Source organism: Marmota monax, unplaced genomic scaffold (genome assembly GCF_021218885.2).
Source record: "Marmota monax isolate L192 unplaced genomic scaffold, Marmota_monax_Labrador192_F-V1.1 WCK01_AAM20220418_F8-fsc00165, whole genome shotgun sequence".
Lineage (NCBI taxonomy): Eukaryota > Metazoa > Chordata > Mammalia > Rodentia > Sciuridae > Marmota > Marmota monax.
This window is the reverse complement of record NW_026693851.1, coordinates 1,013,719-1,032,602: the sequence shown is the minus strand read 5'-3', so window position 1 is coordinate 1,032,602 and position 18,884 is coordinate 1,013,719. Positions and strand designations below refer to the sequence as shown.

The 18,884-nt window shown below is 33.6% G+C and overlaps 1 protein-coding gene across 8 annotated transcripts in view; it reads left to right on the top strand.

The window, feature by feature from the left end:
- Steap2 (STEAP2 metalloreductase) overlaps positions 1-18,884 on the top strand; it is a 98,575-nt gene that overhangs the window by 11,014 nt on the left and 68,677 nt on the right. For 7 of the 8 annotated variants that reach the window (XR_009228460.1, XR_009228461.1, XM_058585029.1 and 4 more), the window contains exons 2-4: positions 846-1,370; positions 4,144-4,671; positions 7,427-7,591. Coding sequence is in view for 6 of the 8 variants with exons in the window: in XM_058585029.1 (XP_058441012.1) it covers positions 879-1,370; positions 4,144-4,671; positions 7,427-7,591 (1,185 nt within the window). In the remaining 2 variants the exon portion in view is untranslated. Of the gene's footprint in view, positions 1-845; positions 1,371-4,143; positions 4,672-7,426; positions 7,592-9,748; positions 15,099-18,884 lie in introns of those variants that run through there. The other variant, XM_046462476.2, reaches the window with a different exon arrangement.

The window sequence follows — 18,884 nt, the reverse complement described above, 5'->3', positions numbered from 1 at the left end:
AGTGCTCTATCACTAAGCTACATTCCCAGCCCAAGGGTTTGTTTATTGACTGATTTATCTTACTCTCATTTAATGATAATCACTAGTTATGAAATGTATAGAACAATTTACAGACTGCATCCTGAATGAGTCTAGACAATTTTGGTTTAAAAGGTTGTTTGTTTGTTATGGTTTTTCTGTCTTCTCTTTTAAGTTGTTACTTGGCATCAAGGTAGTTTTCTTTGCCTCTAGCTGCATGTCTGATGTGCTGTCTGATTTGCTGAAAGCAGAGTGACTGTGCTTGTTAGACTATGTTTTTGTAAAGAAGTTCTGAGTAGATACTTCAATCTCTTTCCCCTGGTACGGTACAGTACCTTGCTGCTCCAGGAAGGGGTCTACAGATCAGCAGCACCTTTATTAGAAAAGCAGAGTCTTGTGTCTCCCCGCCTCCTGCAAACCTATTAAATCAGAATCCACATTTTAACAAGATTCCCAGGTAACTTGTATGCACATCAAAGCTTGAGAACTCCTACTTGGCAGATTAGCTGTGTGCCAGTTGATTTCCCCATTTAGAAATCCTTTTTTAGTGGCTGGGCTTGTAGCTCAGTCATAGAGCACTTGCCTAGCACATGTGAGGCACTGGGTTCGATCCTCAGCACCACATAAAAAAAAATACTTAAATGAATAAAATTAAAGATGTTAGAAAATCCTTTTTTTAGCTTACAAATGGTATCTTGCTGTGTTCTAGGTTATACAGCATGCCAAAATATTTTACCACTAGAAATGCCTGACATTATTACGATGTCTAGAAGTGTTCTAAGTTTGGCATTAGGTAATTGGTGAACATTTTATTTTCTCTCCCCTAGGATATTCCTGGTGACCCTGAAAGAGTCCATATCATGGAATCAATCTCTATGATGGGAAGCCCTAAAAGCCTTAGTGAAACGTTTTTGCCTAATGGAATAAGTGGTATCAAAGATGCAAGAAAGGTCACTGTGGGTGTAATCGGAAGTGGGGATTTTGCCAAATCCCTGACCATTCGGCTTATTAGATGTGGCTATCATGTGGTCATAGGAAGTAGAAATCCTAAATTTGCATCTGAATTTTTTCCTCACGTGGTAGATGTCACCCATCATGAAGATGCTCTAACAAAAACAAATATAATATTTGTTGCTATACATAGAGAACATTACACCTCTCTATGGGACCTGAGGCATCTGCTTGTGGGTAAAATCCTGATTGATGTGAGCAATAACATGAGGATAAACCAATACCCAGAATCCAATGCTGAATATTTGGCTTCATTATTCCCGGATTCCTTGATTGTCAAAGGATTTAATGTTGTTTCAGCTTGGGCACTTCAGTTAGGACCTAAGGATGCCAGCCGTCAGGTATGTAATTTTGAACTTCATTCTTATTTATCTGGTATTTGGTGGTTAACAAATAGCAGATATTTTAAAACCAAATTCTGACATTCTCCAATGACTATTTTGAAAACTGTGTATGAGCATTTTAAGATTAATGTCCTGACCTTATAAAGGCATATTTCTATTTCCAAAAATTATGAGGAAAGCTGAAAAATATGACATTTCTGTCATAACTAGTTAATTAAAGAAAAGGCAAGTTTAGCTGATAAATAATGTGACAGTGCATTGATTCTCTCCTGGAGTCCTCCAAAACAGAAACAGTAACAAACAAGTCTTTTTCTTTCCTTCTTTCCCTCTTCCCTCCCTGTCTTCCTTCTTCTTCCCCTTCTTCCTCCATGGCAAAAGCTACTAGGTAACACAGTATTTCACCTCTGAATAAAATACTATTCAATATGATCCTTTAAGTAGTATTTCAGACTAAAGGACTTTTTTTATTTTTAAATATTCATAGAATATAAAGTAGTACAGTTTAAGGGTAGATTTCAACCCGTGTAGGACAGGTAAAGACTAGATTTCTTACGTTTACTTTCAGCAAGCATCTATGGACAGATAGTTCTTTATCTAGTTCAACTTGAAAGTGAAACAGATGGCAAGTTCTGTTGGTGCCCCTGGAATGAATTTTACTTTTACTTCTAAAAGTAAACACATAAAATAGTGTACTTTGAAAAAGTTGTGCTTATGTGTTAAAATTAAATATGATAAAATGATGTTACGATTTTTGTCCATAAAGATAGCTGTTAAACATTCCTTAGAAAATAAATGCATTATATCATTATATGGTGTATATCAGAGTCATGATAATAATTCAGTTTCCTTTTTTAAGTATCTTTCTAATTACAGATGAATACAATAACTTTCTTTTATTTATTTATTCTTATGTGGTGCTGAGGATCGAACCCAGTGCCTCACTCGTGCCAGGCAACACACTACCACTAAGCCACAAACCCAGCCCTGTCATTTACTTTCTTTATTTTAAAGACTAGCAAAACAATACATATTTTCCCAGAGGCTATTTCCTTTTCTTTCTTTTTTTTCTGTTCTTTTTTTTTTTTAACTTCTTTTTTCAATACTGGGGATCAAACTCAGGGACTCACTCAAACATGCTAGGCACATGTTCTACTACTGAGCTACATCCCCAACTTCTTGAAGTTATTTCTTAGTCCTTTTTGTTTTGTTGCATATCCACCAAAGTTTTGCAGTGGATAAACATAAGGCAAATTAGAGCCAGGACCTGAGAGTCAAACGTGAATTTAATCCTTCATTCATATTTGTTATCATTTAAATTTTCCAATGGAAAAAATGTGGAACAATGGTTAAATTCAAAATGAGCTACAGGAATAGTTTAATTTGTAATTTCATAGTGGGTGTGCCCCTTTTGGAGTGTTTGGTTTATACTTTTAGATTTATTATAATATTTATCACTTATGAGAAAAAAAAGTTTACTCCATTGTCACAACTAAAATGAATTAATTTAGAATGCTTTTCTTATTTCTTTGATATAAAAGGATCTCCATGTTAGAAGTTCATGAATGTTTGTGTAATGGTATAGAATTCAACTGGCTAATGTTAAGCTGAAATTCATGATCCAAAGAGCTCTACATAGCCACCATTGTGTATATAGACTCAGCATGCAAATGTTGCAGTGTGGCTTATTTCAGAGCCTTTATACAAACATCTTTGGTGATATATTTAGAAATTTGTTTTCCCCAAACATTACTGGAGATTTTATACCAATATTTTTCTAGCCCTAAATGAGATGACTTACCCATTAGTAACAGTAGCTCACTCCTGCAATGAACTTGGTGCTCAACAAATATTTGTTGAATTTTTAACTCCATTACAGTACCAGTGAGGTACTAGGAGAGCTAAGTTCATTTGAAAGCCTAACCTCACCCCAACCTATACTATTATTACATTTCCTATAGAGATAATATCTTAGTCCTAAAAAATGGAAGTTGCTTTCCTATTTAAATTAACTATTTTTATTTGTCAGGAATAGCATCATTATTTAAAGAAGAAAACATTTTGTAGACTTACCAATGAAGTAATATACCTGAGATTATCCATGGTTTTTCAGAGATACTTGCTGAATTGTGTTCTAAACCTAAATTTTATAAATTGTACAGTATCATAACATAATTTAGAGGTTTTAATTGCAAATGCCACTATCCAAAGTTCATGCCCACATTCACTGTTGCTGAATATCTGTAAAAGGTGGTGCTTATAATTACTTACGAGGCAGAATCACTACAATCCAGAACTAAATCTTGTCCACAAAATCAAGAGCCAGCCTCACTCTGTTTCCTATAAGAGTTACAGAGCTGGGGAGGAGCAGAGATTGCCAGCAGCTCATATTCCACCTGTGCCTGAAGGGGACACTTTACTATGCTGCTGCTATTAAACTGAGGGTCCTAGAAAAGTGCACCTTTCCTTCCAGCTGCCTCCCTTGCCCTGAGGACTCCCCTCTGTGGATCCCAGGTTTCCAGTAGATTTTTTATACTTTATTTTCTTGTTATCATAGGTGATAAGGACTTTGTGTATGTTTGTTTTTAATGACATTATTTAAAATCTATTGATAATAGGTTGGTAAATTAATCAGTGCTTTATCTCCTGAATTTTAATCATTTGCATTGCTCAAAGCCCTTACAAGTGATGCATCATGGATTAAGTAGAGCATGTGATGAACGCAACTTTTATAAACCAATAATAATAATGAGTTTTTTTGTTTTTCCTGCAGGTTTACATATGCAGCAACAATATTCAAGCTCGACAACAGGTTATTGAACTTGCCCGCCAGTTGAATTTCATTCCTGTTGACTTGGGATCATTATCATCAGCCAGGGAGATTGAAAATTTGCCCCTGCGACTGTTTACTCTCTGGAGGGGGCCAGTGGTGGTAGCCATAAGCTTGTCCACATTTTTCTTTCTTTATTCTTTTGTCAGAGATGTGATACATCCATATGCAAGAAACCAGCAGAGTGACTTTTACAAGATTCCTATTGAGATTGTGAATAAAACCTTGCCTATAGTTGCCATTACTTTGTTGTCTCTGGTATACCTAGCAGGTCTCCTGGCAGCTGCATATCAGCTTTACTATGGCACCAAGTATAGGAGATTTCCACCTTGGCTGGAGACCTGGTTACAGTGCAGGAAACAACTCGGATTACTAAGTTATTTCTTCACTGTTGTCCATGTTGCCTACAGCCTCTGCTTGCCGATGAGAAGGTCAGAAAGATACTTGTTTCTCAACATGGCTTATCAGCAGGTACTGAAAGTGCTTATTATTTATCTGACGCTAGTCAACTTTATCAATATAAATTGTGAAACATAAGACTTAAAATAGTGTAATATTTTATATACCTTGTCATGGAAATATTCTGCTGGTATATTTTGGGAGGGAAAGAATTGTTCTTTAAATAGTTACTTTGCATAAGAATTATGTGACTCATTCAAAATCATTTCAGGTAAAAACAACTACTATCTCCTTTACAGAATACAAGCTGGGAAGTTGAGGGTTATTTGGGGGGTTTTCCTCCCTTTTAATGTTATGATGGTAATGACTGTTTCTAACATTGAACAATTAACAATGTTAATAACATTGTTAATGTTAAAATAACATTAATAATTTTAATGTTTTATAATCAACCATGGTCCACAAAATAATGCAACTCATGGTAAACTTGTACACTGAAATTAGAACCAGTAAATATACAAAACAAAATAGAAACTCAGATCAGGAGAAAAAAAGTAGTATGTACCTCTGCTGGCTAAGAATGTCTATGTAGCTTCTGTTTTGGCTTTGAGATTTCTGATACAGTAAAAAAGGAGACATTGTTAACAATGTCTTGTTGGTTCTTGTTGTCAAAGAGAAGAAAAATATACTAGTTCCTTTGGTGAAGCTTTTCTAGCACTTAGCTCTCCCAGAAAATCACAGGGAGACCTTCACTGGAGAAACTTGATGATGAGGTTGACTGATCTCACTAATTCCCATTCCACAAATGTAAAATGAGGGATTTCACTGAAGCCATTTGGTGTAGCATTTCTCAAGAAAGCCAAGATCACTGCACCAAAACAAATGTGTAAAAGCATTTATATTTTATAAGAAACCAAGACATCATAGTCCGAGTATGTAGCATCTACTACTTCAGCTTGTTTCAACAATAGAACCTAAAATAATTGTCTGAGTTAGTAGATGGATGTCCTTCAAGCCATCTGCTCTCTGAAAGTACCACTTCTCTTAACTGAATACTAAGGCTTTGATATCTGCTCATCCAGCTTCCTCACCTCCTTCAAATTTTTGCTCAGCTCTTAACTCAATGAGGCCTACAGTGGACACTCTTTAAGTTCCACCACTTGCCTCCAACCCAGGCACAGTACTCACAGGCCCTCTTAACCCTGTTCTAAGTTTCTTTTTCCAATAGCACTTACCACCCCATAACACACTTTTTGTTTTCATTGTTTGTTATATTTTCTGTTGTCTGCTTTCTCCCATCAGAATGTGAGTTCATGAGAGGGGGGAATCTTTGTCCCTTGTTGTTCTGTAATGTATGGCTGATTCCCAGAATTCTGCCTGGACACAGTATATGCTCAAAAAGTCTATTTGTGTGCCAGGCGTGGTGACTCATGCCTGTAATCCCAGCAGATGGGGCAGGGGTGATGCTGAGGCAGGAGGATCAAGAGTTCAAAGCCAGCCTCAATGAAGGCAAGGCACTAAGCAACTCAGACCCTGTCTCTAAATAAAAAAATACAAAATAGGGCTGGAAATGTGTGTGGCTCAGTGACTGAGAGCCTCTGAGATTCATGATTGAGTGCCCCTGAGTTCAATCCCAGGTACAAAAAAAAAAAATATATATATATATATATATATGTGTGTGTGTGTGTGTGTGTGTGTGTGTGTGCGTGCGTGTGTATTTATTTATTTATTTATAGAATGAACTGGGAGGGGAGGTAGATCTGAGTTGTAGTCTCTCAATGTACCAGGGTACATTTATTGTATCGTAGGAACATGGAACAAGATGCTAGGAGCCTTTTTCTGGTATGATTGCTTCATGGAACTCAGGGCTAAGAATTAGCCTTTTTTTCCTTTTTATTTTTTTTTTTAATTTCAAGTCTGTTTTGTTAACTAAAACTAGACAAAGTTAAAAAGCTATTGAGTAAGAATGTGTTTTCCATGAATAGATATTTAAGTCAAAACTGCAGCTTATCTTTAAACCTCTGATTTATGTTCTAATTATATTGTTTGAGAATAAATAGATAATTCTAAAAGCAGTTTCTATGCAAATTACCACAAATTCATAGTTATGTCTGACTTGATTATACATTAATTATCAATGTAAGGGAAAGATATTTGGAAAAATACTGTATATGCATGAGGTATTTAGATTTTGAAAATTATATTAATGAGGTGATTCAAGTGAATAAATATTTCAGCTTCATAGAGCTGTATCCTCAGGAAATCCTATTTTCCTAGGCAAGAAAGATAAGAAGAAATAGATGGACAAACACAGATATGCATGTAGGGAATGAAGATGCAAAAGTAGCTTAGAAATTCCCTGCCTGAATTCTATGTTAAACGAAGGCCAGAATGTACATAAAATACTCAAACAACTATAAACGAACTTGTAAGAGTCCCTCTGAATTAAGTCTAACTGCCAGTACTTCTTTTGTGTTCCTGGGGGAAGCAACCAGGGGGCATTTCATAGTCTTGGATCCCAGAGTCCCAGTAACAGACATGCCCTGCACACATGGTGGCAGTTGTTTGCCACCTTTGGCTTGCACATGTGCAAGGAGGAGAAAGTGTGAGTCCTGTTTTTGTTTAACATCCCCTTCCTTTTCCCTTACACCAGGAACAATACCAAACAGTAATAGGTTTTCCAAGTGGTTTGTTAAATGGAAATAATACAACGTAAGTGTGTCCGTATATGACCTGGTTCTTAAGCCAAGAGTAAACTCAATGTTGAATCAGTTAATGTACTACCAAAAAAAAAAAAAAAGGAAATTCACGTTTGTTTTCTTGTTAGGTTCATGCAAATATTGAAAACTCTTGGAATGAGGAAGAGGTTTGGAGAATTGAAATGTATATCTCCTTTGGCATAATGAGCCTTGGCTTGCTTTCCCTCCTGGCTGTCACTTCCATCCCTTCTGTAAGCAGTGCTTTAAACTGGAGGGAATTCAGTTTTATTCAGGTATGTGAAGTTTTGTTTGTTAGGGATTGGGCAGCATAGAATTTCATTGTTAAGCAAATTTGAATTTTAAATATACTTCTTATTAAAAGAGTGCTTTTGGGGTTATATTCATGCATCTAATTCATAATGCTAGAATCCAGTTAGTACCACTCTGATTTAATAAGTGAAAAACCAGTAAATCCTTGTACTAGAAGACTTTGATAGCACTGTCCCCTATGTGAAGGACAAAGGTTACTTTATTAGGAAAGAAAAAAATGAAAGTGGAAGAAAATAGATCACATTTAGTGCTAAAAGTCAATTTATTATTAACCAAATGAATGAAAAATTATATTTTGAGTCATCTTGATGTTTCTGGGGAAAAAATCTTATTAATTTGAATACAAGTATGGAGAAAGTAAGTCTAAATATTTTAAAGAAATATGTCAAATTAGGTAACCAGGTTAATGGATTATGACAAGCAAACAACCCTGTGAATCTAGTTAGTATATATATTTAACATATCTTCATATACTAATGTATAAGAGTATTTGTAGAGGAATTTTAAAATACCATTGTGTTCTTTAAAAAACCATTCTTCTTTTCCAGTAACATCTATATAATGAATTTGCATATTTTAAAAATTTATAAGCCAAATTTAAACTCTACATATAGGATCACAAAATCTGTACTGGTTGCATACAAATGGTTTATAGCACAATATATGGATCAGTACTATAAAAAAGTGCTATAAAACAAAGTAAATTTTGTTTCTCTGCCAATATATTTGAACTTTATTCTTAAAGTCATGTAAAAAAACTATATTCAAATTAAGAACATAACCTTTGTCTAAATTCATCTTTCCTTTCTGAAGAGAATGTGAAAACTTTCCCAATTTTGGTTAATCATACATGAAAAGAAATAGAAGACCCTCTGATTAAAGGCCCACCTTTTATGCTAGACAGGTGCATATTATCATAAATTTAGATGAGTAATTGCAAACATTCTGCCTGCCAGAGTTGATATTTTCCTGGTGAAGTCAGACATTACATCATTATACTGATTTAATATTACTTTTATGTAACAAACCATTTCTCAAAGTAAGCAATCTTATACATACTAATTTAGGGAACTGAAGAATGCTGATCTTTTAGAATTTAACCTATAAACTGCCTAACTACAGTACTCTTAATAATTACATTCACTATGGTCAATAAAGCTAACGTTTGAATTGGTATTTCTATTTACATATAAATATTATAAGATTTTTCATATTTTCCTACTAACTAGTATGTATATAATATGTATGTGTACTCTTTATCATTTATGTTGCATGTATTCAAGTGTGTGTGTGTGTGTGTGTGTGTAATACATACAAATATACATAGCTGGTGGGAATGTGGATAACCTTTATAAATAAGAGTTTAGCATTGTGTATCAGTATTCTTAAGGAAAATTAAAGTGTTTTGACTAATAATGACACTAGTAGAAATCATTCTTAAGGAAATAAGCCTAAATATAGAAAATGACCTAAAGTTATATTATTTATAGTTGAAGAATGTTGGAAATGGAGTAAATGAGCAACAAAAAAGAATTATTAAATAAATTATGTACATCATTCAATCAAATAATATTAACATCCAATTTGGCACTGTGGCACATACCTGTAATCCCAGAGACTTGGGAGGCTGAGACAGGAGAATTCAAAGTTCTAGGCCAGCTTCAGTCACTTAGTGAAGCCCTAAGCAATTTAGCAAAACTCTATTTCAAAATAAAAAATTGAAAGGGCTGAGTATGTAGTTTAGTGATAAAGAACTCCTAGGTTCAAGCCTCAGTAACACCCCCCAACCCCCACTCTCCAGCCCCCCCCCCAAATGTCCTGTTTTCATTTTTAATTACATGAACATGTTCTTGATACAATAGACTATTAAAATAATGTATTGATTTTGGCCCTATTTATGTAAAATAAGGTGTGCATGTAAATAGTAAGCATGTAATGTATAAAATATGAAAGTGTTGAAGGTTGTTTAATTCGGAGAGGACAAAGAGTAGTTCAGTAATTTAAAAAGACAAAATAGTTTTATCAAGATATAATCATGGTATATCTGGATAGGTTAATTCATGAGTTTGAATATTTGTTATCTTATTGTTTTTTTTTTCTTCTTCTTCTTCTATCCCAAGTCTACACTTGGATATGTTGCTCTGCTCATAAGTACTTTCCATGTTTTAATTTATGGATGGAAACGAGCTTTTGAAGAAGAGTACTACAGGTTTTACACACCACCAAACTTTGTTCTTGCTCTCGTTTTGCCCTCAATTGTAATTCTGGGTAAAATTGTATTATTTCTTCCATGTATAAGCAGAAAGCTAAAAAGAATTAAAAAGGGCTGGGAAAAGAGCCAATTTCTAGAAGAAGGCACTGGAGGAACAATTCCTCATCTTTCCCCAGAGAGGGTTACAGTAATGTGATGATAAATGGTGCTCACCCCGCCATATCAAGTGTTACTCACATCATTATTTTTATGACTTCCTCTGTGTTTGGTTGTACATGTGCTGTCAAATAACTATGGTTTGAAAATCTGTTAAGTGATATTTCAGTTGAATTAGTAATAGAATTTTCTCCAAGTTAGCTTTCACAAATGTCCTATTTTGCCAATATGAATTTTTGTAGTCAACATATTGTTGAAATGTAGGTATGTTTTGTTTTGTTTTGCATAACTGTAACACTATTGTTGTTTTATCTATATTTCATAATCAGGCAATGTATATATAATTAATAATATAAATATATGTTAAAACAATATGCAAACCAGCAGAATCTGAAGCTTTAATATGATTCAATGGATATGCTCTTTTCTGAAGCTTAAGTAAGGCTTTAATTATTATCCAATTTAATAAACAAAATTGTATAATTATACATTATTAGAAAAGGACAATTATGTTAATATCTAGGTAATGGTACATGGTAACATCCATATACTTCTCTCATAAGATACGAGTTGAAGATTGTAATTAATTGTATGAAGCAATGTGTTTAATTAAACAAACACAAATTAAAAAGACAAACTTGAAATTATATTTAAAATGCACTGTAGACATGAAATACAACTGATAAAACACAACTCAAGGAAGATTTTATTTTTTATCATGTTACAGAGCAGTTTAATTTTCATCTTAATTAAATTGAACAGGGAAAGGACTCAGAACTATTTGGCCTCCAAAACTGATGTATATACACATATATATATTATGTATATACACATATATATATAAATAATAGTATCTGTCCTGGAAATTGGATATTATTCTTAGAGCAAAAGTACAGGTTTAGATATGTATGGTGATGCTCATCTATAATTCCAGTGACTTGGGAGGACAAGGCAGGAGGATTGCAAGTTCAAATTCAGCCTCAGCAACTCAGTGAGGACCTAAGCAACTTAGCAGTGACCCTGTCTAAAAATAAAAAAAGCTGGGGATGAAGCTCAGTGGCAAAGTGCCCCTGTGTTCAATGCCCAGTACCAAAAAGCAAAAAAAAAAAAAAGTGTACATATTACATACAAGTAGTTATTTCTCAGATGAGCTTTGCTGTTGCACCTTAGTTATCACCACTCTCTGTGATAGGGGATATTACTGATGCTCATTCTAGGATTTTAAGTACTAGGCATGGTTGTATTACCCCACTTAATGCTTATAAACATTAAGCTCAAAAACATGTGAGAAAGACAGTTATCTTCATTTTACATAACTGAAGGATAGAAAAGTTATTTTCCCAAGGTCACACAGAGGCTCAGTAAGCATTCAAGTCCAGGCAGACATGTTCCAGAAGCCAGGCTTTAATCACAAGGCTCTACAGCCCCTGCTCCATCCCCACACATTACATTCATGATGCCAGCCTAGATACCTTCTCTCTTGTATAAAAGCAGCAGCATTCTTTAGAGTAGGTCGTGTGCATCAAAAGATATATGAAACTCTGCCAATTGTAAATTTATTATTGCTTGCAAGTAAGTCCATAGTTATTTACCTGGCCTGGAGTGTGAGCCTGGAGACCCCCAATAGTGCATATACCCACCTCTGCAGTGAAGACTCAAGCAGAGAGAGGACCACAGCAGTGATAATGAAATTACTGAAATCTTGCAGAATTAAAAAAAAATCCCTGAAAAATTGGATATCTCCTTTTCTCTTCCTGAGAGGCCTCCTGCCTGTACAACCATTCATTAAGGAACAATTTATTAGCATGAAGGATATTAAGATAAGTGGTTAATTATACATCTAGAGGCATATAATCATATTATTCATAAAATTTCTCAGTGCTGACATTCCACATGTAAACTGCATTTTGTTCAAACCTTATAATATCCTACATTTTCCTCATTTTCTCTTTCTTACTAAAATAGGAAGTTGCAGACGAGATACAATTATATCCATTCCTCTTCCTGAAATTATGTCATTTCTCAACTTACCTATTGACTTGAATCCAGTTGCCAAAAAAAAAGGACTTACTTAGTGTAGTCTACCTTTCCTGCCAATGATTCTTCTCCTACGACTGCACTGTCAGTCTGGTAAATCTCTCAACCTTCTCTGATGTTCTCTTTTTGGTGAATTTTAGTACCTTGTACTTCCTAATTGAGCTCTCCATTTTCTTTGTGTTAATTACATCTCTCCCCTCTAAATAATCCCCTTCTTGTTAGTTCTTGGTAGGAATTCAGTTGGGTGATAACTGTTAGGGATAACTACTTAACCATGCTATTATTGTGAACTAGTGAAAATAGCTTGTTTTCAATGCTTTTCTTGATCCTTAAATTTCATTCTCAAGACTATGCTTTACTCATTTAATGTGAAAATACAATGAAATATTTCCAAAAGTTAAGTAAATATTAAAGTTTATTGTCATATGTATATTTTAAGTAGCCAGTGATATGAATAAAATTATCACTAGTACAGATAATTGAGAACATGGAAAATGTGAAAAAACAAACTGATGAACATGTGTAAACGAAGCAAATATTATTGCACATGACAGTATTTCTTTTGCATGCTACAAAAACAGAATAATTTTGAAATTTTAGAATAAATGTAATTCTAACATTTAATGGCCTTTCTAAAAGTGCGAGTCTATTGATTTTCAATTGCTTTATTTTACTGCTTCTGTGAGTTTTTTCCCCTTATTTTTCATATCTTTTACTTTTTGGAATCATTTTTTTGGCCTCAGTAGTAGAACTAAATTTTGCTGTTGCTAGATGTGAGGAGGTGGTGGTGGGCACATTTAGAAGAGTAGAGATTTATTTCCTGATCTGTGTTTGAGAAGTGGCCCTGAGAAAATCGTAAGAATGTAGAACATATATATTCCCAGTTTTTATCCTATGCAATGAAAATCAATTTTTTTCCTATGAGGAAACCAACCATGAGCTATATCAAACTACTTAGCTTTTGTATACAGATTTCATATCTCCTTTTAAGAATATTTAATATCACATTTAGATATAATTATATTCATGGTAACATTTATTTTTCAAAGTGTACATGAAATTTAGCCCAGACTGTCTACATATGAGATTTTTATTTAAATTTAAAAATATTTAGACATATGAATAAATTATATTTATAGTTGTTTATCAGAGGTAATTATTTTGTGCTACATACAGGGTTAGTGTTCAGATGACTAATTAATTTCTTCTAAATTATTACAACCTTGAGTTGACTAAAGAATTTTACTTTCAAAATTAATTTAATAATAGTAATATTAGATATATTAATACTTACAGCCAAATTGTGAAAATTACTTGTGTAAAAGGGCTTCAAGAATATATCAGATCCAATTTTTGTATTATTTATCTCTTATGGAAAACAACTTTACTTATTTTAATTGTCTTTTGCCATTAAACTACTCCATAAAAAATTCTGTTCAGAGAACATCCCCTGCTCCAAAAAGAGGTTTATTTATGATATTTAACTTTTGTTTGTTGGTTTTAAATAATTGTACCATAAGTGTAATTCAAAAGTATTTCCTTAGGAAAACTGTAAACACTGAGCTAATTATACCTATGTCTAGCTATAAAATCCTTGTTTTGAAATAAGTATTTAAACAGCCTAAAAGATTGTGTTTTAATTCTTTCATAAATTCACAACTTAAAGCAGTGCTGGCAGGGTGCGATGGCTCATGCCCGTAATCCCAACGACTCAGAGACTGAGTGAGGCAGGAGGATTGCAAGTTCTAGGCCAGCCTCAGCAATTTAGTGAAATCCTGTCTTGAAATAAAGGGATGTAGTTCAATGGTAAAGCACCCCTGGGTTTAAATCCCGGTACAAAAAAAAAAAAGAAAGAAAGAACAAACAAAGTAATGCTATCATAGTACACTTCAGTCTAGTGTTAAGGTTTATATTTGTAATGTGTCTTCATGAAAATGAGATGCTCCACCCTCAATTGTTCATAAGTCAGTAAAGGAGATTGTGGTATACATTCAGAATAGGCAATTAGCTCTAAATGAAATCATAATAATTTTAGTGGAAACACAATCTGTTTGGACTTTAAACAGTGAATTTTACAGGAATGAATAGGTTCTTGGGTTTTTTAGTGTGAGGAAATTATAAAGTACTTAATTTTCAGTTTGTCCATCTGATATTAAAAATATTTTTGTTCATCCTAATATACATAAATACTGATTTTTTTAACTTTACAAATCATTGAATTTTCATTGTCCCTTCTTCCAAAATTAAGGCTGACTACAAATTCTTCCATTTGCTAGATGGACTAAAAGCATCTGCTTTTCTATGATTTCCAAATTGCAAACTTCAAGGAAATATTCTGTCCAAGATTTTCTTCCAAGGTCTTTCATAGCATTGCAGATGGTGAGCATGAACAGGGACTGGAAATTGTTTTCCAGTGTCTATTTACCCTACTTCTATTCTATAAAAGCAGCCAATCATCAGTTTTCAGCTGCCCTTGCAGTTGGCTGTCTGTGCTGATGAATTCTCCAAGGAAGGTCACAGCTCTTTATCATCCCTCCATCTTGCTGCTGGGGTTATGGATACAGCAGGATCTGGAGCAACTATTCCCAAAACTCAAGGCTATACCCTAAGGAAGATAGATTAGAGACTACCAGAAATACTATAACAATTTCACTACTTCCACAGTTTTTTCTTGCATTAAGTATTATAAATTTGGGTTTCTTTGTTAGATGAAGTCAAAATTAATTCTTTCTGGTCTTCAGTTCTTTATCTTAATGGCATTTAATACTGTTGATTAATATAGACTGCAATAATTCTTTTAAAAGCTTTTAAAGGATAATATGCAATTCACATTAAAAGTGATTTTCCATTGCTAATTAACTACTCATTTTCTTGCCTTGATTTTTTCATCTGATGTTTTGTACCTGCTTGGAAAATATGGATTTCTTTGTAACTGTGTAATTCACATTTGCTAAAACTATGTAATCTCTAATATACTGCTATCAAGTTACATGCCATGTTTTTATATCATTCTCATAGATCTGCCTTATACATATTTAAATAAAAAGTACTATTTAATGTTTTAATTTCTTTTTCGTTTTGGTGGTGCTGGGGATACGAACCCAGGTCCTTGCACATGTGAGGTATTAACTTCTCTTTTGAAATGTTATTGTGTATAAATGGATTGTTTTATCTTACCTAATATCAGTATTTGATTGAAGTTACTACTTTTCTGTGTCTTTAAGAAGCATCCAGAAAGCAATCGTGTGATGGTCTTATTGGGTGGGAGGGCATTTTTTTTTAATCCAAGTAGTCACTTAGGACAGCCTCCATATTTAATGAGGTGGTACTCTTTAAAAACATATTTATTTTCATTAAGCATTTTAAAATCAAAATACACACTATATTCAAGCTATTCTATAAGCTCCCTGGTATCAGGGATGTTGTCTTATTCACTATTGAATCCCTGGCATTTAGTGCAGTATAGTCTAGATAGATACAAAAGAGATGTTATAGTGAATCATGACTCATTTTATAGAAAATTATTATTTATCACCTCACATCTGTGACACCGTGTCTGTTTCTTCCTGTCTCTTGCCCACATTCCTCCCCAACATTGCCTCCACCTTTTGCCTTGCCTCCTGGAGCTGCCCTGTTCTACTAGCAAGGAGTCACTGCTGCCACCATCACCACCATCACCACCACGCTGCTTTATGTTGAGTTCTGTTCACTGCAGCATGGGGAGAAACCCACCTCTGTGCCTGTGCATAGGGCCTGTGGAGGCTCTGCATGAAAACGTGTTAGTCTTGATGACAGGATTACCACATAAAATACAGGCCTTTCAGTTAAATTTGGATTGCAAACAATGAATAACTTTTTACTATGTTATAAGTATTTTTTTCTTTTTGCTAAATCTTACAACCCTATTTAAGGGATGAACTTTGACCAAAGAGGTACAGCACATAATGAAGATATTAGATAAATTCTCCCTTAATTTCTTCCAGATGGGCTGTTCCAAAGTTTAGTGATTCATAAGAACTTCAGGAAAATATTCCAAATGACCAAGGAATTAACTAAACTTGCTACAAACCCATGAGTAGCTCCGAACACCTATATTTTGGTGATCTTCTCTACTGCCTCACTTCCAATTATTCTTTCTGCTTACCAGAGATAGTGTTTCCCAATACAATATCAGTAGATAGATTAGTGGTGCCTCTTGTGTGTTTGTGGCAGGCTCAAGGGAACCTAGGCTGGTAAAAGTGGATTATTTCATTGGATGGTAAAGCAAGAAGTCAATGATGATTGTGAAAAAAATCAGGCATGGGACCCAGTAAGTTCAACATCCAGATTTGTTTGCAATCCCTAAGGACAGAGTCACATTGATCAAATATATATTGATAAATCATTTAGTCAGAATATTAATTTATCACTACTGTGAGAAATTTCAGTGGGTCCTTTGTCAAGAATTCCTGTATTGACGTAACCAAATGTATTCTATTCCTAAATCCAATGTTTATTATAAGAACTCAAAATATAATCTATAAAGGATGTTGGGATCCACTATGGGTTAAATTGTGTCCCCCAAAATTCAAATGTTGAAGTCTTAAAACAGAACTTTAAAGAATACCACTGTATTTGGAAATGTGGCCTTTAAAGAGGTAATTAAGATAAGATGAGGTCATATGGGTGGACTCTAATCCAATAGGACTAGTATCCTTATGAGATTAGCATACAGACATGCACAGAGGGAAGACCATGTGAAGAAAAAAGGGAGAAGACACAAGGCAAGAAGAGATAGTTTCAAAATGAAACTACTGAAAATTTTGACCCAGAAATGTAAGGAAATAATTTTCTGTTTAAGCCACCCATTCGGTGGTATTTATTACAGCCACCACTGCAAACAATTACAGGTCCATGAATTCAGAACAAGTCAAGTTAGTTACAGAACCCAAATAATATTTTTGGAATAAATTTGATTAATTCTGCTCCACAACAAAGGCAATTCTATCTTGTGGGTACTTCCCACAAGTTTAGTTTTTTTTCCGTTTGTTTAGTTTTTTCACTAAACATGAATGGTTTTTCCAGCTTCCACTTAAAAATCACTTGCAATTGGATTATTGCTGGTATACTTTTCATTAGAGAGGTTGACTTCAAGTGTGACTGTTCTTTTATTTTCATTTTCTGTTCCACATGGTTACTATTCTTGAATTTACATTAATGATTCTGTTGGAAAGAGGAAATTTATTTATTTTTTAGGTCTTCTTTCTGTAACAGTCAACTTAAAAGATTGCTTATAACACTGAAGTAGATTAAGTTGCAGCTTTGTATACATTTCTTCTTCTAACATAATTTTCCTAAAGCTAACCTAAGACTATAATTATATTTTATATATGCTATAAAAATTCTTTATTAAAAATTAATTACCCTAAGGAATAAGATTTACTTGAACATTTCTCAGGCATTAGTTTAGAGACTACCAATTCATATGTAACCTAAAACACTTTTTAGAAATGCTCTTAATTTATGTTAATGAATTCAATTTTACTAAACATTACTAATTAGAGTTCAAACAAGAAAAAATTCAGAACAAAAAAATCATAAAAACTACATTAGTATTACACTCATTTTAAAATATATTTCGCTTTCAATGTTATTTTTAAAAGTAAAAATTGGGTCTGGAGTTGTGGCTCAGTGGCAGACTGCTTGCCTAGCTGTGTGAGGCAGTGGGTTCAATTCTCAGCATTGCATATAAATAAATAAAATAAAGGTCTATTGACAATTAAAAACAAATTTAAAAAATAAAAATTGTGTGTAGGTCAATATATTATGTCTTCAATTTAATCTTTCTGTCTACATGTGCTTCTAGAAAATTGAAACTTGTCTCTTAATATATCTTAAATTTTGCAGAACTGTTATCAGATTGAAGCATTCCTATTCTCTGAGCTATAAGTCTTTTCCTGTGTTTCTCTACTAATATGTTACCATTTTGGTGAAATAATTTACCATTTCAATAATCATTTCACCCTTTTATCCTTCTGTGTTTTGGTGTCATACAAAAGAATAAATGAGTAATAATTAAAATTAAGTCTGCACGACTAATTTAAACAGAGAAAGCTTTTTAAAAAGCTTAAGTTTGGTGCACTTACCAAGAAGAAAATTTAATAAACCCAATGTTATCATCAGTAAGGGGAAAAAAGATATGAGAAATTCACAAATGGAATAATTAGTGAAAGTCAGTTTTATGTAAACTGTTAAAACTACTCCAAAATAATAATAATGAACAGACACAGTGCTTCTCAAATTCTGATGTGCATACCAATTACCTGAGGCTCTTATTAAAAAGGAAATTCTGATTCAGCAGCTTCACCATAAGGCCCCAAATCCTGCACTTTTTTTTTTTGCCATCCCAATAGTTTTATTTGTTTATTTATTTATTTTTTAGTTATACATGAGTAAAATATATTTTGACATATCATACATACATACATTTTACTAAACATTACTAATTAGAGTTCAAACAAGAAAAAATTCAGAACAAAAAAATCAAAAACTACATTAGTATTACACTCATTTTAAAATATATTTCGCTTTCAATGTTATTTTTAAAAGTAAAAATTGGGTCTGGAGTTGTGGCTCAGTGGCAGACTGCTTGCCTAGTATAATTCCCATTCTTATTGTACACAATATGGAGTTAATACTGGTTGTGTATTTATTATATATGAATATAGGAAAGTTATGTCCAATTATGCTACTCTCTTTCCCATTCCCATCCCTCCTTCCTTCCCCCCATTCTCCCCTGTTCAATCTTGTAAACCTCCACTCCTCTCTCCCCCTGCCTAGTGTTAGTCAGCATTCACATATCAGAGAGAACA